Source organism: Carcharodon carcharias, chromosome 6 (assembly GCF_017639515.1).
Source record: "Carcharodon carcharias isolate sCarCar2 chromosome 6, sCarCar2.pri, whole genome shotgun sequence".
Taxonomy (NCBI): Eukaryota; Metazoa; Chordata; class Chondrichthyes; order Lamniformes; family Lamnidae; genus Carcharodon; species Carcharodon carcharias.
Genome location: NC_054472.1, coordinates 116,828,355 through 116,845,878, shown reverse-complemented (window position 1 = coordinate 116,845,878; position 17,524 = coordinate 116,828,355). Strand labels below are relative to the sequence as shown.

Genomic DNA, 17,524 nt, shown 5'->3' with positions numbered 1-17,524 from the left:
ATTCTAGCATTCTCTCAATAACAGATGTTAGGCCAACTGGCCTATAGTTTCCTGTTTTTTGTCTCCCTCCTTTCTTGATCAGAGGTGTCAAATTTGCAGTGTTTGCAGTTGGCCAGAATCTAGGGAATTTTGGAAGATTACAACCAATGCATCCACAATCCCAGCAGCCATTTCTTTGAAGACTTGAGGGCGCAGGCCATCAGGTCCAGCCTCCTGTCCTCCACTTCTCAGCCTTTAGTCCCATTAATTTTCCCATTATTTTTTCTCTAATGATGGTGATTGTTTTAAGTTCCCCCTTCCTTTTGCATCTTGATTTTCTACTATTCTTGGAATGCTTTTTCTGTCTTCTACTGTGAAGACAGATACAAAATATTTGTTCAAAGCATCTGCCATTTCCTTATTTCTCATTATTAATTCCCCGGTCTCACCCTCTAAGGGACCAATGCTCACTTTAGCTACTCTTTTCCTTTTTATATACTTATAGAAGTTTCTATTGTCTGTTTTTATATTTCTTTCTAGTTTTCTCTCATACTCCAATTTCTCCCTTTTTTTTAAGTATTCTTTGCTAATTTCTAAAGCTTTCCCAAACTTCTGGCCTACCACTAATCTTTGCAGCATCGTATTCCTTTTCTTTCAATATGATACCACCCTTAACTCCCGTACTTAGCCTCGGATGGTGCATCCTTCTTCTTCAATGAATTTATCCTTGTTGAGAGTTATGAAATATCTCCTTAAATGTCTGTTGCTGCCTCCCTACTAACTTTACTTTTAATCTATTTACCCAGGCCACTTTAGCCAACTCTGTCTTCTTACACTTGTAATTGCCTTTATTTAAGTTTAGAGCACAAGTTATGGACCTACATTTCTCACTCTCAACCTGGACATGAAATTCCATCATGTTATGATCACTCTTGCCTAGAGGATCCTTTACCAAGAGGTATTTAATTAATCCAGCCTCATTACACATGACCAATTCCAAAATAGACTGGCCCCTGGTAGGTTCCAGAAAGTAATGTTCTAAGAAACTGTCCCAAATACACACTACAAATGCATCCTCCAGGCTACCTTTGATAATTTAATTTGTCCAATCAATGTGAAGATTAAAATCATCCATGATTATTGCAGTACATTTCTTGAAAGCCTCGTTATTTCTTGATGCATATCTGTCCTATTGTGTAGCTACTCTTAGGAACCGAATGAACTACTCCCACCAGTGACCTCTTTCCTTTGCTTTTTCTTATCTCCATCTGAACTAATCTACACCTTGATCTTCTGACCAAGATCACTTCTCACTATTGTACTGATCTCATCCTTTATTAACAAAGCAATCCCATTTCCCTTTACTTTCCTCCTGTCCTTCCAAAATGCTAAATACACTTTAATATTCTGATACCAGCTTTGGTCATTTTGCAACCACACTCTGCAATGGTTATTATACCATACTCATTTATTTCTATTTGAGCTAACCATTCATCTGCCTTGCTATGAATGCTGTGTGCATTCAGATAAAAAAGCCTTTAATTCTGTCTTTTTACTGTTTTTTGCCCACTCTGTCTTAATTTGCTGGTGCACTCTTATGTTTGTATGCTCTGACCCTCACTCAACACCTACCACAGTCCAAGTTACCACCCCCCCCAACAAACTGCCATAGCCCAGCATTCCACTACGATCCCTGCCAGACTCTTGTTCTCAGCACTGTCAAACATCATCACCATTTTTCCCAGTGCTTCTACTTCTCATGCTCAGTGCATCCAAATCCAGGTTCTGGAGACTTGGGAGAGATATGATGGTACGTGGAACCATTAGGGAGGGCATTGTTAGCTGTAAGTTTCCAGGGAGAAGAGTTTCAGGGTGCCAGTGATGATGGCAATTTCTCAAGGCCATTTTAACAGTGTAAATACATGAAGGTTTGGTCTTCTAGGGTTTGATACATTGTTCTCTAGAAAATTTCAGGAGTGGATGCTATGCCAAATGGTAATCTATCGAAACAATAATGACCGAATACTATTATAAAAGTGGACAGCAATCTGGATTCTTTGTCCAGAGGCAACTGCCAAAATCCACTGTTTGCATCCAATTTGGTGAATAGAGTGCTTTTGGCTAGTTTGGAAAAACTCTCATCCACTGAAGCTATTGGGTGGATCTCGCATTCCACTTTTGTCTCACATTCCACTGATTTGTTTAGTTGAGTTAAATCCTCGCAGATTCTTAGACAGCCTCTAGACTTTGGGACTGTAATCATTCCTGGACACCTTTTTGTTGGCATGGTGACCAGTGAGATAACCCCTGCTGTTGCATCTTTTCAATTTCATCCTTCACTTTGTCCAAAAGTGGGTGAGAGGCTTTCCTTGATATAAAGAGGCAAATTGGTTTAGGATCAGCTTGTAGGGTGATATGGTACTTGGTGTTTAGTTTCCCTAGGCCTGTAAATAATTTGGAAATTCATTCTTGAATGTACTGCTGCAGTTCTCATCAGCAACTTTACCCACTTTATAGATTAGCTCAAATTTTAAACATACCTTTCTGCTTAGTAGAGAGCACGCTTGATTTTGAAAGAGATAGAAAGGTTTGACAATTTCCCTATCTTTATATTCATTTTTGCCATGAATTAGCCTTTGACTTTCAATGTAGTCCCATCAGGACCCTATATTTTGATAGATGAGGGTTGCAATGTAATCTGCTTGAGCCATTTGACTTCACCTGATAAAACAGAAACCTTTGTTCCTGTGTCTAATTTTAAACCCTGTGGACTGTCCATCCACTTTGCAGTATGATTTACCTCTTTTAGGAAGGTTGCTTCCTTTGTTTGTGGTGCTTCCACTTCTCTTATGTGGCTTTGGTTAAAAACGTTCTCCCTCTACACACAGGTTGTCAGCATTTTTCAATGACAATTTTGAAGTGACCTATGCTTCCACAGTTGTGAGACTCTGCATATTCTTCTCACTTGTGCAGATATTCCTGCCACACTGCTGACATTTCAAGATGGCGGCTGATTTGCTATTCCCCGTTTTTGTGGGTTTGGGCTTTGGCGTGCTTTCTTTCTTATGGCCTACGTACTGAATGGTCTTGCTCAATCTTCTCCACAGGACCTCTCCCTCTTCGAGAACAAATGCCCAATTTTATTTTCTAAGTTCAGTTTGCCTCGTGATTTGTACTGCTTTTGTTATTGTTAAATCCTCTCATCTGTAAGAGATCCAACAAATGCTTCATCAAAAACTCCTACAATGATTCTGTTATGAATCAATTCACCCCTTAAGGTACCGTAAGGTGCCTGCCTACATAGATCTTTGATGGACGAATCGATGCTTTCACCTGGTATTTGCTTTCTCTTGTTACAATTAGCTCTTTGAATTATTAGGTTCCAGGAGATATTCAGATATGAATCAAAAGCTTGCAGGACTTCTTCTAAGAAGTTGAAGTCTCATCAACCCCTTGCTTTGCTATGAAGTCATCAGCAACAGATCCAACTACATAAAGCAATGTACTGACCTGGTCTGTTTTATCTTTATTGTGTAAGCCACAAGTGGTTCTGTACCTTTTTTTATTCATTCATGGGATGTGGACTTTGCTGGCTGGGCCAGCACTTATCACCCATCCCTACTTGCCCTTGAGAAGGTGGTGGTGAGCTGCCTTCTTGAACCGCTGCAGTCCATGTGGTGTGGGTACAACTTGTAAACCATTTTCTCCAGTTGAGCCATTTCTAGACCTATCAAGTGCCTTCAGAGCTCCAAAATGGTTCTGGAAGTGGTAGTATGGATTCCATGCTTCTAAAGCACCCTGGAATTGTTCCTGCTTCTGTTTGCTGCTTCGGGCCTGTGCTCACTGTCGTCTGGACTCCGGATCTGCATTTCAGCTTGAATCTGCTGCACACATGATGCTCCAACTCCCTGATGAGTGTCAAGTTTGTTCCTTTTGTCGTTTTTTCTAGGACTTCTTGACTTACCAGGTGTGTAGTTTTTTTCTTGAGGTTTGCTGGGTCCGTTACTCATTGTCTACTGCCACTGTGTTTTGTCATGTGTTCATGATCTAGACGGGGTCCTTTGGGGCTTGTCAATTCACTCAAAGTAAGTTGCTCGAGACTGTAGTTGGTTAAAACCATTACTCTTCATTTACAGCTATTATGTACATAATGGGACCTCTGCATGAGGCTGGGATGTCTGGTCCTTCCACATCTCTATCTCTCACTCATGTGATGTTACATCATCATTACATCGCATCATGTGCTTCTGATGTTGATTCTTTACTCTACATTTTTATACTCAATACATCTATTTCTGAAGCTCAAGATCCTTTGCAAACTGCTCTCTCAATCTGTCCTGCCACCTTCAAAGATCTATGCACATGAACTCCCATGGAACTCTATCCCTGTATATTTTCAGAATTATGCCATTAAGTCGATATTTCCTCTCCCTATCCCTTCTACATATCCCTCATACTTATCTATAGTAAATTCCATCTGCTATTTGTCTGCCATTCTGATAGCATATGTCATGTTGCAGGCATTGGGTATCATCCTCACTGTTTGCCATACCCCCAATTTTGGTGTTATCTGTGAATTTTGAAAATTTACTCTGTATTCCAATATCCAAGTCATGTATAAATTAAAAAAAGTGGTCCTAGTACTGGTGGGAACAACAGTCTACCATCCTTCAGTCTGAAAAACAACCATTTCCCACAACACATTTTCTGCCCTTAAGCCATTTATTTTTTACCCAAGCTGACACTGATCCTCCTGTTCCATGAGCCTCAATTTTGTTAACCAACCTTTTACGTGGTACCTTGTCAAACGCATTCTTAAAATCCATTTTGACAACATCTATTTGCCTGCCTTAATTAACTCAAACCTCTCCGAATGTCTGTTGATTTTTTTTCCTTAGCATTGTTGCTAAAACTTTACACACTACTGATGTTAAACTGACCAGCCTTAGCTACTAAGAATGTCCTTATGCCTTTTCTTGAATAAGTGTCCCATCGTCTGGCACCTCCCCCTCTATCAAGAGAAAATTGGAAGATTATGGCAAGCCCTTCTGCTGTCTCTGCTCCCACTTCCTTAGCCACCCAGACCAGGTGGTTTATATCACTCTAACCCAACTGTTCCCCCACAGACACTTAGCGCACTTGGTTCACCTCATATCCCAGCATCACATCCAGTAATGTCTCCTTCCTAGTTGGACCAAGTGTGATGAAATATAGATAACAGTTAAGTGGAATAGAGATGTAATTAGGTGGAATATACATAATTAGGTTGAATTCATACATAATTAGAACATTACGTTATAGTTAAAACAAATTTATTGAATAAGTGGTCATTTTTTTTTTTAAAAAAAGAAAAAGGTTAAAGTTTTCACCCAGGCATCTTTGTACATGTAGGTACAACCCTGATCTTGACTTAGAACATATGGCCATTACTTAATGATCTCAGAATTCACTGGGATTTCTTTAAAAGCCTTTTATGAATACAGGTACCAGGTACAGGCTCATAGACTCAGACATTTACAGCACAGAAGGAGGCCATTCAGCCCATTGTGTCCGTGCTGGTCAACAAAGATCTGACTACACTAATCCCATTTTCCAGCGCTTGGCCCATAGCCCTGGAGGCTATGGCAACACAAGTGAATATCTAGGCAGAATTTTTCAGTCGAGGTGCAGGGGCGGGCCCGACACGCCGACACATAAAATGATGTGCGATGATGTTGGGCGTGTGTCCCGACGTCCTCACGCTGAGTTGTGATGTTTCGTTTGGCAGGTGCGCCCCACAGTCGGCTGCGCACCCGCCGATATGTAAATGGCCTTTAAGGCCATTAAAGATTTAATTAAGGTTATTGCGAATGCTGCCCGTCCAACCTTAAGGTTGGCAGGCAGGCGAAAAGGCCAAGTGGCCTTCGAGTTTTTTTAGGAAACCTCATCCACAAGCAGGATAAGGTTTCCTAAAGCTTGTATTAAATAAATTTTTTAAAATCACACATATAAAAACATGTCCCATCTCATGTGACACAGTCACATGAGGGGACATGTTTAAATAAATTTTTAAACCTTTCATTTTATAATTTCAGAAGCCCTCAGGGAAATTGAAACGTTCTTTCGCATGCTTGCACGAAAGAGCTCTGGCCCTCGCTCTCCCTCCTCCCCCGGCCCGCACGGGTAGTGCTGAGTGCTACCGGTCGCATCTTATGCTGAGTGTATTAAATGGCGGTGCGGAGCTGATCGCAGGTGGCGACTGGCTCCACAACCGCCCCTGCCGAGCCCGCCCATCGCCTGAAAAGTTCAGGCCTCTAAATACTTCTTAAATGTTACAAGATTTTCTGACACAACCACCCTTTCAGGCAGTGAGTCCCAGACTCCCACCACCATCTGGGTGAAAAAAATTCTGCTCAACTCCCCTCTTAGCTCTCTATCTCTTACCTTAAACCTATACCTCCTGGTTATTGACCCCTTTACTAATGGAAAAAGTGCCTTCCTATCCACCCTATCTATGCCCCTCATAATCTTATACACCTCTATGATGTCCCCTCTCAATCTTCGCTGCTCCAAGGAAAACAACCACAGCCTATCCAATCATTTCTCATAGCTCAGACACTCCTGCCCAGGCAGCATCCTTGTAAATCTCCTCTGCAACCTCTCCAGTGCAATCACATCCTTCCTATAATGTGATGACCAGAATTGCACACATTACTCCAGTTGTGGCCTAACCAGTGTTTTATACAATTCCAGCATAAACTCCCTGCTCTTGTATTCTACGTCTCAGCTAATAAAGGCAAGTATCCTATATGCCTTCTTAACTACCTTATCTACTTGCCCTGCTACCTTCAGGGATTTGTGGATATGCACACCAGGAACCCTCTGATCTTCAATACTTTCCAGAGTCCTACCATTCATAGTGTAACCCCTTGCCTTGTTAGCCTTCCCCAAGTGCATTACCTCACACTTTTGCAGGTTGAATTCCATTTGCCATTGTTCTGCCCTCCTGACCAGTCCATTGATAACCTCCTGCAGTTTACGGCTATACTCCTCACTATTTACCACCCTACTAATTTTCGTGTCATCTGCAAACTTCTTGATCATACCCCCTACATTTAAGTCGAAATCATTTATGTATACCACAAACAGCAAGGGCCCCAGCACCGAGCCCTGCAGAACCCCACTGGAAGCGGAATTCCAGTCACAGAAACATCCCTCTACCATCACCCTCTGTTTCCTGCCTCTCAGCCAATTGTGCATCCAACGTGCCACTTTGCCTTGGATCCCATGGGCTCTTACTTTCTTGACTAGTCTGTCATGAGGGACCTTATCAAAAGCTTTGCTAAAGTCCATGTAGATCACATCAAATGCATTACTCTCATCAACACTCCTGGTTACCTCCTCAAAAAATTCGATCAAATTTGTCAAACGTGACCTTCCCTCAACAAATCCATGTTGATGATCCCTGATTAATCTGCTTCTTTCCAAGTGCAGATATATTCTGTCCCTCAGAGTTCTTTCTAGTAACTTCCCCACCACCAAGGTTAGACTGATTGGTCTGTAATTTCCTGGTCTATTCCTTCCTTCATTTTTTAATAATGGGACAACTTTAGCAGTCCTCTGATATCTCATCTGTGGTCAGAGAGGATTTGAAAATTACTGCTAGGGTCCCTGATATCTCTCCCTATGCCTCCCTCAACAGTCTGGGATACAGCTCATCCAGCCCTGTGGATTTATCCACTTTTAAGGCTGCTAAACCCACTAGTACCTCCTCTCTCTCTATGTTAATTTCCTCTAATATTTCACAGTCCTCCGCCCTGATGTCTGTACCTGCATCGTCCTTTTTCATGGTGAAGACCGATGCAAAGTATTCATTGAGGACTGCACCCACATCTTCCAGGTCCACATACAGATTACCTCTATGGTCCCAAATTGGCCCTACTCTTTCCCTAGTTATTCTCTTGCTCTTTATATTTTTAAAAAATCCCTTTGGATTTTCCTTTATTCTACCCACCAATGCTTTCTCGTGCAGTCTCTTAGCTTTCCTAATTTCCTTTTTAAGTGCCCCCCTGCACTTCTAATACTCCTCTAGGGGCTCTGCCTTATTGAGCTCTTGGTATCTGCCATAAGATTCTCTTTTTTTCTTAATCCTAATCTTAATGCCCTTTGACATTCAAGATTCTCCGGGCTTGGTCTCTCCCTTTGACTTTTTGGGAACATATTTGCCCTGTACTCTCGCTATTTCCTCCTTGAATGCCTCTCACTGCTTTGACACAGTCTTTATCTGCAAGTAGCTGTTCCCAGTCCACTTGGGTCAAATTGTATCTGATCTTAGTAAAATTAGCCTTTCCCTAGTTTAGAACTTTTATTCCTGGCCCAACCTTATCCTTTTCCAAAACTATCCTAAATCTAACTGAGTTATGGTCACTATCTCCAAAATGCTCTCCTACTGATACGCCTTCCACCTGCCTGGGCTCATTTCCGAATATTAGGTCCAGAACTGCCCCCTCCCTTGTTGGGTTTTCTACGTACTGGCTAAAAAAAGTTCTCCTGGATGCAACGTAAGGATTTTGCTCCCTCCCTACCTTGCACACTAAAACTATCCCAGTTAATATTTGGGTAGTCAAAATCCTCTACTATTACTGCCTTATTATTCTTACACTTATCTGAAATTTGATTACATATTTGATCTTCTATCGCTCCCTGACTGTTTTGGGGCCTATAGTACACACCCAACAGTGTGTTTGCCCCTTTTGTGTTTTTGACTTCTACCCATATGGCCTCATTTGATGATCCTTCCAAGATATCATCCCCTCTCACTGCTTTAATGAATTACTTGATCAATATTGCAACCCACCCGTCTTCTTCTATCTCCCTCTCTATTTCATCTGAATACCCTATAACCAGGAATGTTGAACTGCCAATCCTGACCTTCTTTCAGTCAAGTCTCGGTCATTGCTATGATATCATACTCTCATGTGCCTATCTGTGCCCTCAGCTCATCTGTCTTATTCCTCAGGCTGCTTGCATTAAAATGTATTCCATTTAGCCTTGCTAAACTCACTTCTTTCTTATCTTTGCCTTCCAGACTCACTTACTAGTGTTTTAACTTCTAATTCCATCTCAGCTTATCTCCCCTCTGAACTACTTTTCAGGATCCCATCCCCTTGCCAATTTAGTTTAAATTCACCCCAACAGCATTAGCAACCCCCCCCGTGAGGATGTTGGTCTTGTTCCTGTTCAGATGTAACATGTCCAACTTGTATAGGTCCCACCTCTCCCAGAAATGGTCCCAATGCCCTGGGAATCTAAAGCCCTCCCTCCTGCACCATCTCTCCAGCCACGCATTCATCTGCTTTATCATTCTGTTCCAATACACGCTACTGCGTGGCATCAGAAGTATTCCAGAGATAACTACCTTTGAAGTCCTGCTTTTCAAATCCTACCTAACTCCCTAAAATCTGCTTGCAGAACCTCATTTCTCTTTCTTCCTATGTAATTGGTCCCAACATGGACCACGACCTCTGGCTATTCACCCTCCCCCTTCAGAAGTTCCTATTAAAAGGCTATTACAAGAAAAACAGAATAATCCTAATGATATCGTTTTTAGCAAAAGGTATGTTAAAAGAGTATTAACATTTACTAATATCAATTTTGCCTGTAATATAGCGGCATTAATGTTTTAAGTTTGAAGAAGGAATTCATAAAAGTGCTAGGTATCACGGATGCCTTATGGACTCTTATCATTCAAATTAAACACGGGAATGGAACATTACATATCACTCTTACAAAAGAACAGGTCCTATGGGGATATAGCCTTTGGATGACCTGATATAAAAAATGAAGGAACCTTTTTTAACTACTCTTTGAAGAAGTTTAAAAACCTTTTTATAAAATATAATCCTAATTTTAAGAAACAAGTAAACAGAAGTTACACAAATTGCTGTTGTAGGCGCTACAAACATTTATTGACCAGAAAAAGCTCACACCTCAAGATATTTCTCAACAATTAAATAATTCATCAACAATAAGGAATGATACAGCTTTATAAAGATACTGGAAAGGGGATGAACTTGCACAAAGAGGCAACACCCACATTTGCAAAAGATGATCTAATCCAATTAGAAACAGCATAAAGATAGGAGCTTCACCACTGAAAACGCAGAAGTGTTGAAATTTTCATTTCATTGCTTCTCATTAAAGTCAACTGCATAGTTGGACACTTCTAATCTTAAATGAGGAGAGGTATCTTGCTAAGCAGGCAGCTTGCTGCTCGGGCCATTTACGTTAATGTTTTACTTTAGATTTTCTTGGATATTCCAAGATATTTTTGACTGTAGCATTATAGAGGTTTAACTTTTGGATTCAATATTAGAACAAAGAATATGTTTTTCTTCTTTTTATAATATTTTATGTTGTGATGTACTTGGCCACTTAAAGTGTATTGCATCCTCGGTTATTTAATAAATTTTTAAATAAGTTAGCAAAATATAATGTCTTACGTAATATTCTGTACACAGCTCCAAAGAACCCCTCTCTGTATACTCCAAAGTGGGGAAATGCATTTTTTTGAAGAGATCCTCCAAACCCTTATAATATCCAGGTAATTGTAACCCAGCTGATGCTTATTAAAGATGGCTATCTGGAAGAAGCTAAAAATTGTCCTCCATGATGGAGAAACAGATCATCTCTTCAGACCCAAACTAGTGTCTGTGAGGGCTGGTTGTTTTAAACTCAATGAGGGTGATTATGAAGAAAGTGCTCACCATCAAGAAAACTCCAAAAGGGGTTAAGGTTACAATCCACTTCACAAAAACGTACTGGTCAAGGAAGTTCTTCTGAACACATTTCATAAATTCCTCCCCGCTCCTTACCCTTTACTCTAACATGAACCCAATCGATATTTGGGTCATTTAAGTCCCACAATATCATCGCTCTTTAGTTCTTGTGCATCTGTGATTTCCTTGCAGAATTTCTCCTCTCTCTCTCACTTTTTGGAGGCCTGTAGAATACTCCCAGTAGCATGTTTATCTCCTTTTCGTTTCTCAACTCTAACAAAATGGATTCTGTTTTTGCCCCCTCTAGGATATTCTCAGTCCAAAATTACATTGTCTTCCCTCATCAATACTGCCAACCCACTTCTCATTTTTCCTTTCCTATCTTTCTTGAACACTTTGTGTCCTTGAATATTAGATGCCCAGCCCACATAATTTTAAACCACATTTCTGTTATTGCCACTGCATCATATATCCACATGATTATTTGTTCACCACACCACATTTTGTGGATTTACATACATGTATTCTAAACCTGCCTTGCATTCCTCGTAGTTCTTCTTAGCCAGGTCCTATCTAAAATGGTACTACTTCCTTCTCCAGTACCAACCAAAAACTCTCCCAGTCCTTTATGTACCTTATTCCTCTTTTCTACTTCTACACATTGGTTCTGTAAGAATATGCTTAAGAATTCCTGTATGAGATTTGCTGTTTAAAAAATTATTGAAGGAGCTTGCTGTGTTGTATTTACCTTTCATATATGCAGATATCTCATGACTCATGGGTGGGTACACAACCACTTGCAAAAACAAATAAGACCTTGAAGTAACAACAGATGGAAAACCAGACATCCTGTGGCTAAACAATTACATGTAGGAGGGTCACGTGAGAAGACAAATTTTATGCACTAAATCCAGTGGGACATAGACCAATCAAAGATTGATCACCCAACCTGGAGACCACCGTGGACCAATCACAGACTGATCATGCCCCCAGGAGACCAATCGACTGGCTCAGAAGGATCAGGTAGTTGCTCTGTTAAATTATAAAATTAGGCTGAAAGCCCTCATCAATACATTGTTGTTGGTAGCAAAATCATAAACAGGTGAAGTGCTGGAAATGGAATGGTCCTTGTCAGATCAGTCCAATCGGCCTGTCGTCAAAACTCTTGTCTGACTAACTGGGGGTAACTGTATGTTTTAAATCACTGCATTGTTTTCAAGCTTAAGTTTTTTTTTACCAGGAAAGCTGTTGGGTTTGTGGTGAAATTGTCAGTTGTGATTCTCAAGCTCTTGGATGTTACATGCCCATGCCCCTGCCAATTTAGTTTAAACCTTCCTGTGCAAACCCATCTTTTTGAATAGGTGCCTCCTGGCCCAGAGCTGGTCCCAATGCCCCAAGAATCTGAAGCCCGCCCTCCTGCACCAAAGCCTTGCATTGAGCCTCTGTATCTTCCTATTTTTACTCACCAGTGTGGTGTGTTATTGCACTGCCACTGGCTGGAAAGTGTAATTACAGCATGTTTACATAGACACTTTCCATTCTGAATGTGAACACAGGAATTTATAATGGGAAATCATGGTAGGAAGCACATAGTGGTAGAATTTTGAAAAATAAATATTTAGAAGGTAAAACAGATCTCTCATTGATCACAATTAGCCTGGGATCTGGGTAATGATAGTGCTGCTTGGCTGATATTCAGCCCTGTTCCTGTGAAAATCCAGGTAATTATTGCTGTTTGTAATTGTAACCAATGATAACTGAGGTCAATTAGAGGTCAATAAATTGCTTGTAAATTTTAGGCTCCAGGTCTTTTCATAATGCTTTCTTTTCATAATGATTATTTTGCAACTGTAACAAAGTGAGATCCTTTGAAGTGTATTTCTGGTATGTAACATCTGGAGAGGGAGGGACGCTGACTAGCTTTAACACACAATTAATGAAAGGCCTAGCTGAAATACACTGTAGCTCCAAAAAGCAAAACTCTTTTATAATAACCTTGTTTTCAGGGCCATATTATCCATTGAGATACATCAGGTTAACCCTATGTTGCTAAATCTATTCTGTCATTGATAACAGATTAACTCCTAGTATAGCAGCTACACTATCACAGTATTACAGATGGTGAAATAATTAAATATCTTATCAGAATTGATCCAAGTACCAGTGAAGTTTACTGATTTGGAACGGACCCTTTAAGTACCGTAAAGATTTCATTTAAGTAAGTTCATTAATATGAAGCATTTCATTCCTAATGCTACAATTCATAGAATCAGACGGTCATAGAGTGGTTACAGCACAGGAGGCCATTCGGCCTGTCATGTCTATGTTGGCTCTTGGCATGAGCAATTCACCTAATGCCACTCCCCTGTCTTTTCCCCGTAGTCCTGTAAATGTTTCCTTTTCAGGTAATGATCCAGTTCCCCTTTTGAATGCCATGATGCAGCATTCTTTAGAAAGTACACCAACGTCTGTTGGTCAATGGAAGCATTATTATAAAATGGAAGAAGTCAGAATTCCATACATTTACATGGTAACATGTGAAGGGTGCTGCGTGAAAGCTTCTCACTGCAGCTGATGTTTTATTCAGTGACTACTGACTACAGGCAGGACCATCTAGTTCAGTCCTTAGAAAACTATATTGGTTTGCAAATTTGGAAAACTTTAAAGCAATCATGTTTGAGAAATGAGCTTCATACCAGCTGTAGCTATACCACACTAGAACAAGACTATCTGTTGGACGTAATCTCAGTCATGCTGATCCCAAACCACTGGTTTACTGACCGTCTGGCACCAGCAGTGAAAATGTTGACCTCTGCCATATATGTAGCATAATTGCAGTGCACACTTTAACAAATGTACTGTAAAAGCATGAAAAATTGTATATCATGGCTCACTTTGACCATCTAAATATCAGAAGTTTAAATCCTGAAAGATCATGGAGATATTCTGCCTTCAATCCTGCAATGATTAGACCATTTTAGATCATTAGCACCTTGAGTTGTTACAGGGTTGTTTATTTGTCACTGTTATATAAAAAACATGTCCCAAAACACTGCAAATATCTTAAATGTAGTTAGATATTATCCTTGGGTGGCAGACTCTGGATTTCTGTAAAAGAATTAGCTAGATGGAGCAAATGGACCCCCAGGCCTGTACTAATTTTTGAATCATTTTATTAACTGAATGTAATCTTTGTGATATAAATATATAATTTAGATCCTTACAGGTTGTACATCACCAATTTAATATTAATGTCATATCTATAAAAATGCTTCCATGCTTTCAATTTAATTGTCATGGGATAAACTGTCTTCAGTGTGGTTCCTGAGGCTTAGATGAAATAATTTCTGTTCTATTGCAGATGCTATGTTCAGGCTGTTTGCAAATATTGAGAGAGCCTCCATTTTGTTTCAAATTAAACCGTCTCTCCAGGAGATCAACTTGAATGTGAATTACTCTTTCCTGTTAACTCCATTTTTGTTTTTCCTCTTGTATAGTGCTTTCTCTTCACCAACTTATTCCCTGTGACCATCTTAGCTTCTTTGCTGAATTGTGCATTTCCAAGGAATGGGCATCAGAGTTCCTCCATTGTTAATCTGCTAGGAGCCACACTGAGATGTAGGATAAGACCCATTTGTCGCCCACTTTGCTTTCACCCCCAGGTAATTTGGCTGAGAACTACTGATTCCCTTACAGGATCCCAAGAACTGGATTTAAATGTTAGTCTCTTCAGACATGCCAGCGCACTTCATATCACTATTGAAGTTGATTGGACACAAGCCAGTTATCTAGAATAAAATGCTTATTATTGATTTACAATATAGCCTTAAGAAAGCTGAAATATGGCCTATCCACAATTATCAAGCATGTCTACAAAAATCCGTACAACAATATTGAGGGGAATGTCAACCCAGCAAAAACAGTTTGGACTGGTTCAGGTGGAATATTAAAATGTTAGTAGTTACAAAACCAAATCAAACTAACTTCGAACCCACCCGCCCCCAGTTCTAACAAGGAAAAGATAGGGTTGGAAGTGAGGATGGGATTGGGGAAGTGGGAGGGATTGGGTGACCAATCCACCAGTTGGAGATGGGCTACTCTTTAATATTTTAATTATTGTTCTCCATTTTAAATTTAACCCTGTTCAGCCAGGTTTCCTAGACCTCAGGAAAGCTGACAGCTAGAGGGTGATGAGGACTAGTGTGTGGAAGAGTGAAGTGTCATCTCAGCACTGCTTGTGAGCAAAGGAGAGCTGGAGTGCTTCCCCTCAGTCCACCAAGCTAATCTACCTTTGCCCTGACCTGGCCTTTCTGATTCCATCCCCCTTCTCCCAGTCTTACCAATTCCTATCCTTCCCTCCTCTGAGCTCCCCAGCTGCGGCTTCCAATAACCCCCAGACTTTCCTGATTTACCCCCACTGTCACCAGCCGCTGCTGCTCCTCCCTGTAAATATTGGAGCCACAAGATGGAAATGGAAAATAAACTGGTTAATCTGCACAGTCCTTTACGGCTTTGTTATGCCTCTAATTATAAAATTGCTGCATCATATTTTCATAAAAACAAGAAAAAGCATTTCAGTTAGTTAATCATTTTCATGTCATAGACCTTCAATATACTTTACTTTGGTTGCAGCCCTTTTTTATATTGTGATGGTTACTCCCGAGTACATAGGGAGAAATGAGCCTGTGCATGTAATAGGTGCCTCATTTTCATAGAGGTGTCTCAGTATAGGGGTCCCCAGTGAAACTTTGCACGATAAGCCTGCCCCAAGAAGTAAGGGGAAAATGAAACATCCAAAAATATAACAATAATGGATAGGACAAGATGCACTGGCCCATCCAGCATGTCCCACATAACTACAATGCCTCGTGCATCACAACATATCCACTCCATACATGCTACCCAAATGCCAAGTAATAAAAGGTTTGCAGAAAGTGCATGAGGACAAACTGCTTTGCACAGGTAAAGCCAGATGACAATCTGAAAGCACTGAGACTTACTGAGGAAACAATCATTGTATCATTGTGTCAACTATTACATATGTGCAAGACTTAAAGGGTATGATTTTAGAAAGTGAATGCACAATGATAGCAGCAGGATTTCATGGGAAGATTATAATTTCTAATGACCAGTAAACAACTCCCTTACATGAATTACACTAATTTAAAAACACCTGAGAAGGTAGATCAGATAAAAGTTGTCTTACGTTCTGCTTTCCAACAATATTATCAAATGGAAGTTCAGGACTCCAGGAACCTTCAGTAAATGTTGTGGCACTATTATTTCTGTCACAAGCTGTACTGGATTCTTTCATAATGTCTTCGGGCAAAGTCAAAAAGCTTTCTTCTGGTTGCTTTATCAGATACGTTTCAATGTTGTGCTTTCTCAGAAACTCATTTCTCTCTTTTCCGTGCCCTTCTTCTACTTCATAATCACCATTTAGGCAATCCAGTGTTGCCTTAGAAATGTGAATCCTCCTGCAAAGAAACAGATGAAAGGAAACACATTCAGATCCCAGCAAGAAACCATCCCTCCCACAAACCTTAATAACGAGAGCATTTGTTTTAAATTTATTATTAGAGGAAGAATAAATTGCTTATGGCTTGCGTAAATGTCATGGTATCTACCCAGGGATTCCGCCAGACTCCAGTTTGTTTGCAATATCAACATCCCAGGACCAGACATCAAACTGCCACTTCCGAAGCCCAAGCACTCCACAAAGCACAGATCCGGAGTGTATTCCTATACGCATATCAATGTCATGTTTCGTATGGACTCTCACATATCTACCCAAACAAAAAGAAACAAAAATTACAGAAATTTTCAATCATTAAAAGAAGCAAGCTGCAGTAACCTTAAAATGATGTTTATGCAAATACAAATGGGGTTAACACCTTCATTAAAACAGCTGTCAGAGCAATATGTTAAATCTTCATGTGCTAATATTCACAGCATAATTTTGACACCATCCTAATTAAGAGTCAATCTACAAGTACATAAAAGCAAAATATTGTGGATGCTGGAAATCTGAAACAAAGACAGAAAATGCTGGGAAAACTCTGTAGGTCTAACAGCATCTTTGCAGAGAAAAACAGAGTTAACATTTCAAGTCTGTATGACTCTTCCTCCTCGCACCCTTCCTCCCTCTGAAGAAGAGTCATGCAGACTTTTTCTCTCAACAGATGCTGTTAGACCTGCTGAGTTTTTCCAGCATTTTCTGTTTTTGTTCCTACTTGTGCACCCTACTTTAAAATCATAGGCTGCACACTAGCAGAAAATGCACCTTGTAATCTCTCTCCACAGACCCTGCCTGACCTGCTGAGTATTTCCAGCATTTTCTTTTTTTATTTCAGATTTCCAGCAGCTGCGATATTCTGCTTTTCCTTTTAATCTCAAATATTTAAGAGTTTAGGCTTGCCTTTTATAAAATTTGCTTCAAAAGTGCTGTTAACAAAGTGCTGAATATTTACCACAGAAAATTTATGAATTTCTGAACATTCATTGTCCTCTTAAATGTTCCTGATGTCTTAACTGCAGTACCTTGCTGCACCATTCCAGACAGCACAAGCTCATAAGGTTTTGAAGACGCAAGAGGGATTTGAATCAGCAAATCATTACAATAACAAAAATGCTTAACCAGTTGCATGTGTCATTTAAAATATAATGGTGACATTTTGTTGCATTTAAGCGCCAGTTCTTTTCTTAAGGTTAAGAAGAACCTTAAGGTTAAATGTCAAAACAATGACAAGATTAAATGTCAAACAATGAATTTTATGAAAAGATCTTGA

The 17,524-nt window shown here is 40.1% G+C and overlaps 1 protein-coding gene across 1 annotated transcript in view; it reads right to left on the bottom strand.

Moving 5' to 3' along the window:
• Positions 1–17,524, bottom strand: part of adcy8 (adenylate cyclase 8 (brain)) — a 130,104-nt gene that overhangs the window by 76,473 nt on the left and 36,107 nt on the right. Inside the window, exons 6-7 of the mRNA XM_041189964.1 lie at positions 16,364–16,522; positions 15,943–16,213 (exon numbers count right to left, since the gene is read on the bottom strand). Of these exons, the coding sequence (XP_041045898.1) occupies positions 15,943–16,213; positions 16,364–16,522 (430 nt within the window). The remainder of the gene's footprint in view (positions 1–15,942; positions 16,214–16,363; positions 16,523–17,524) is intronic.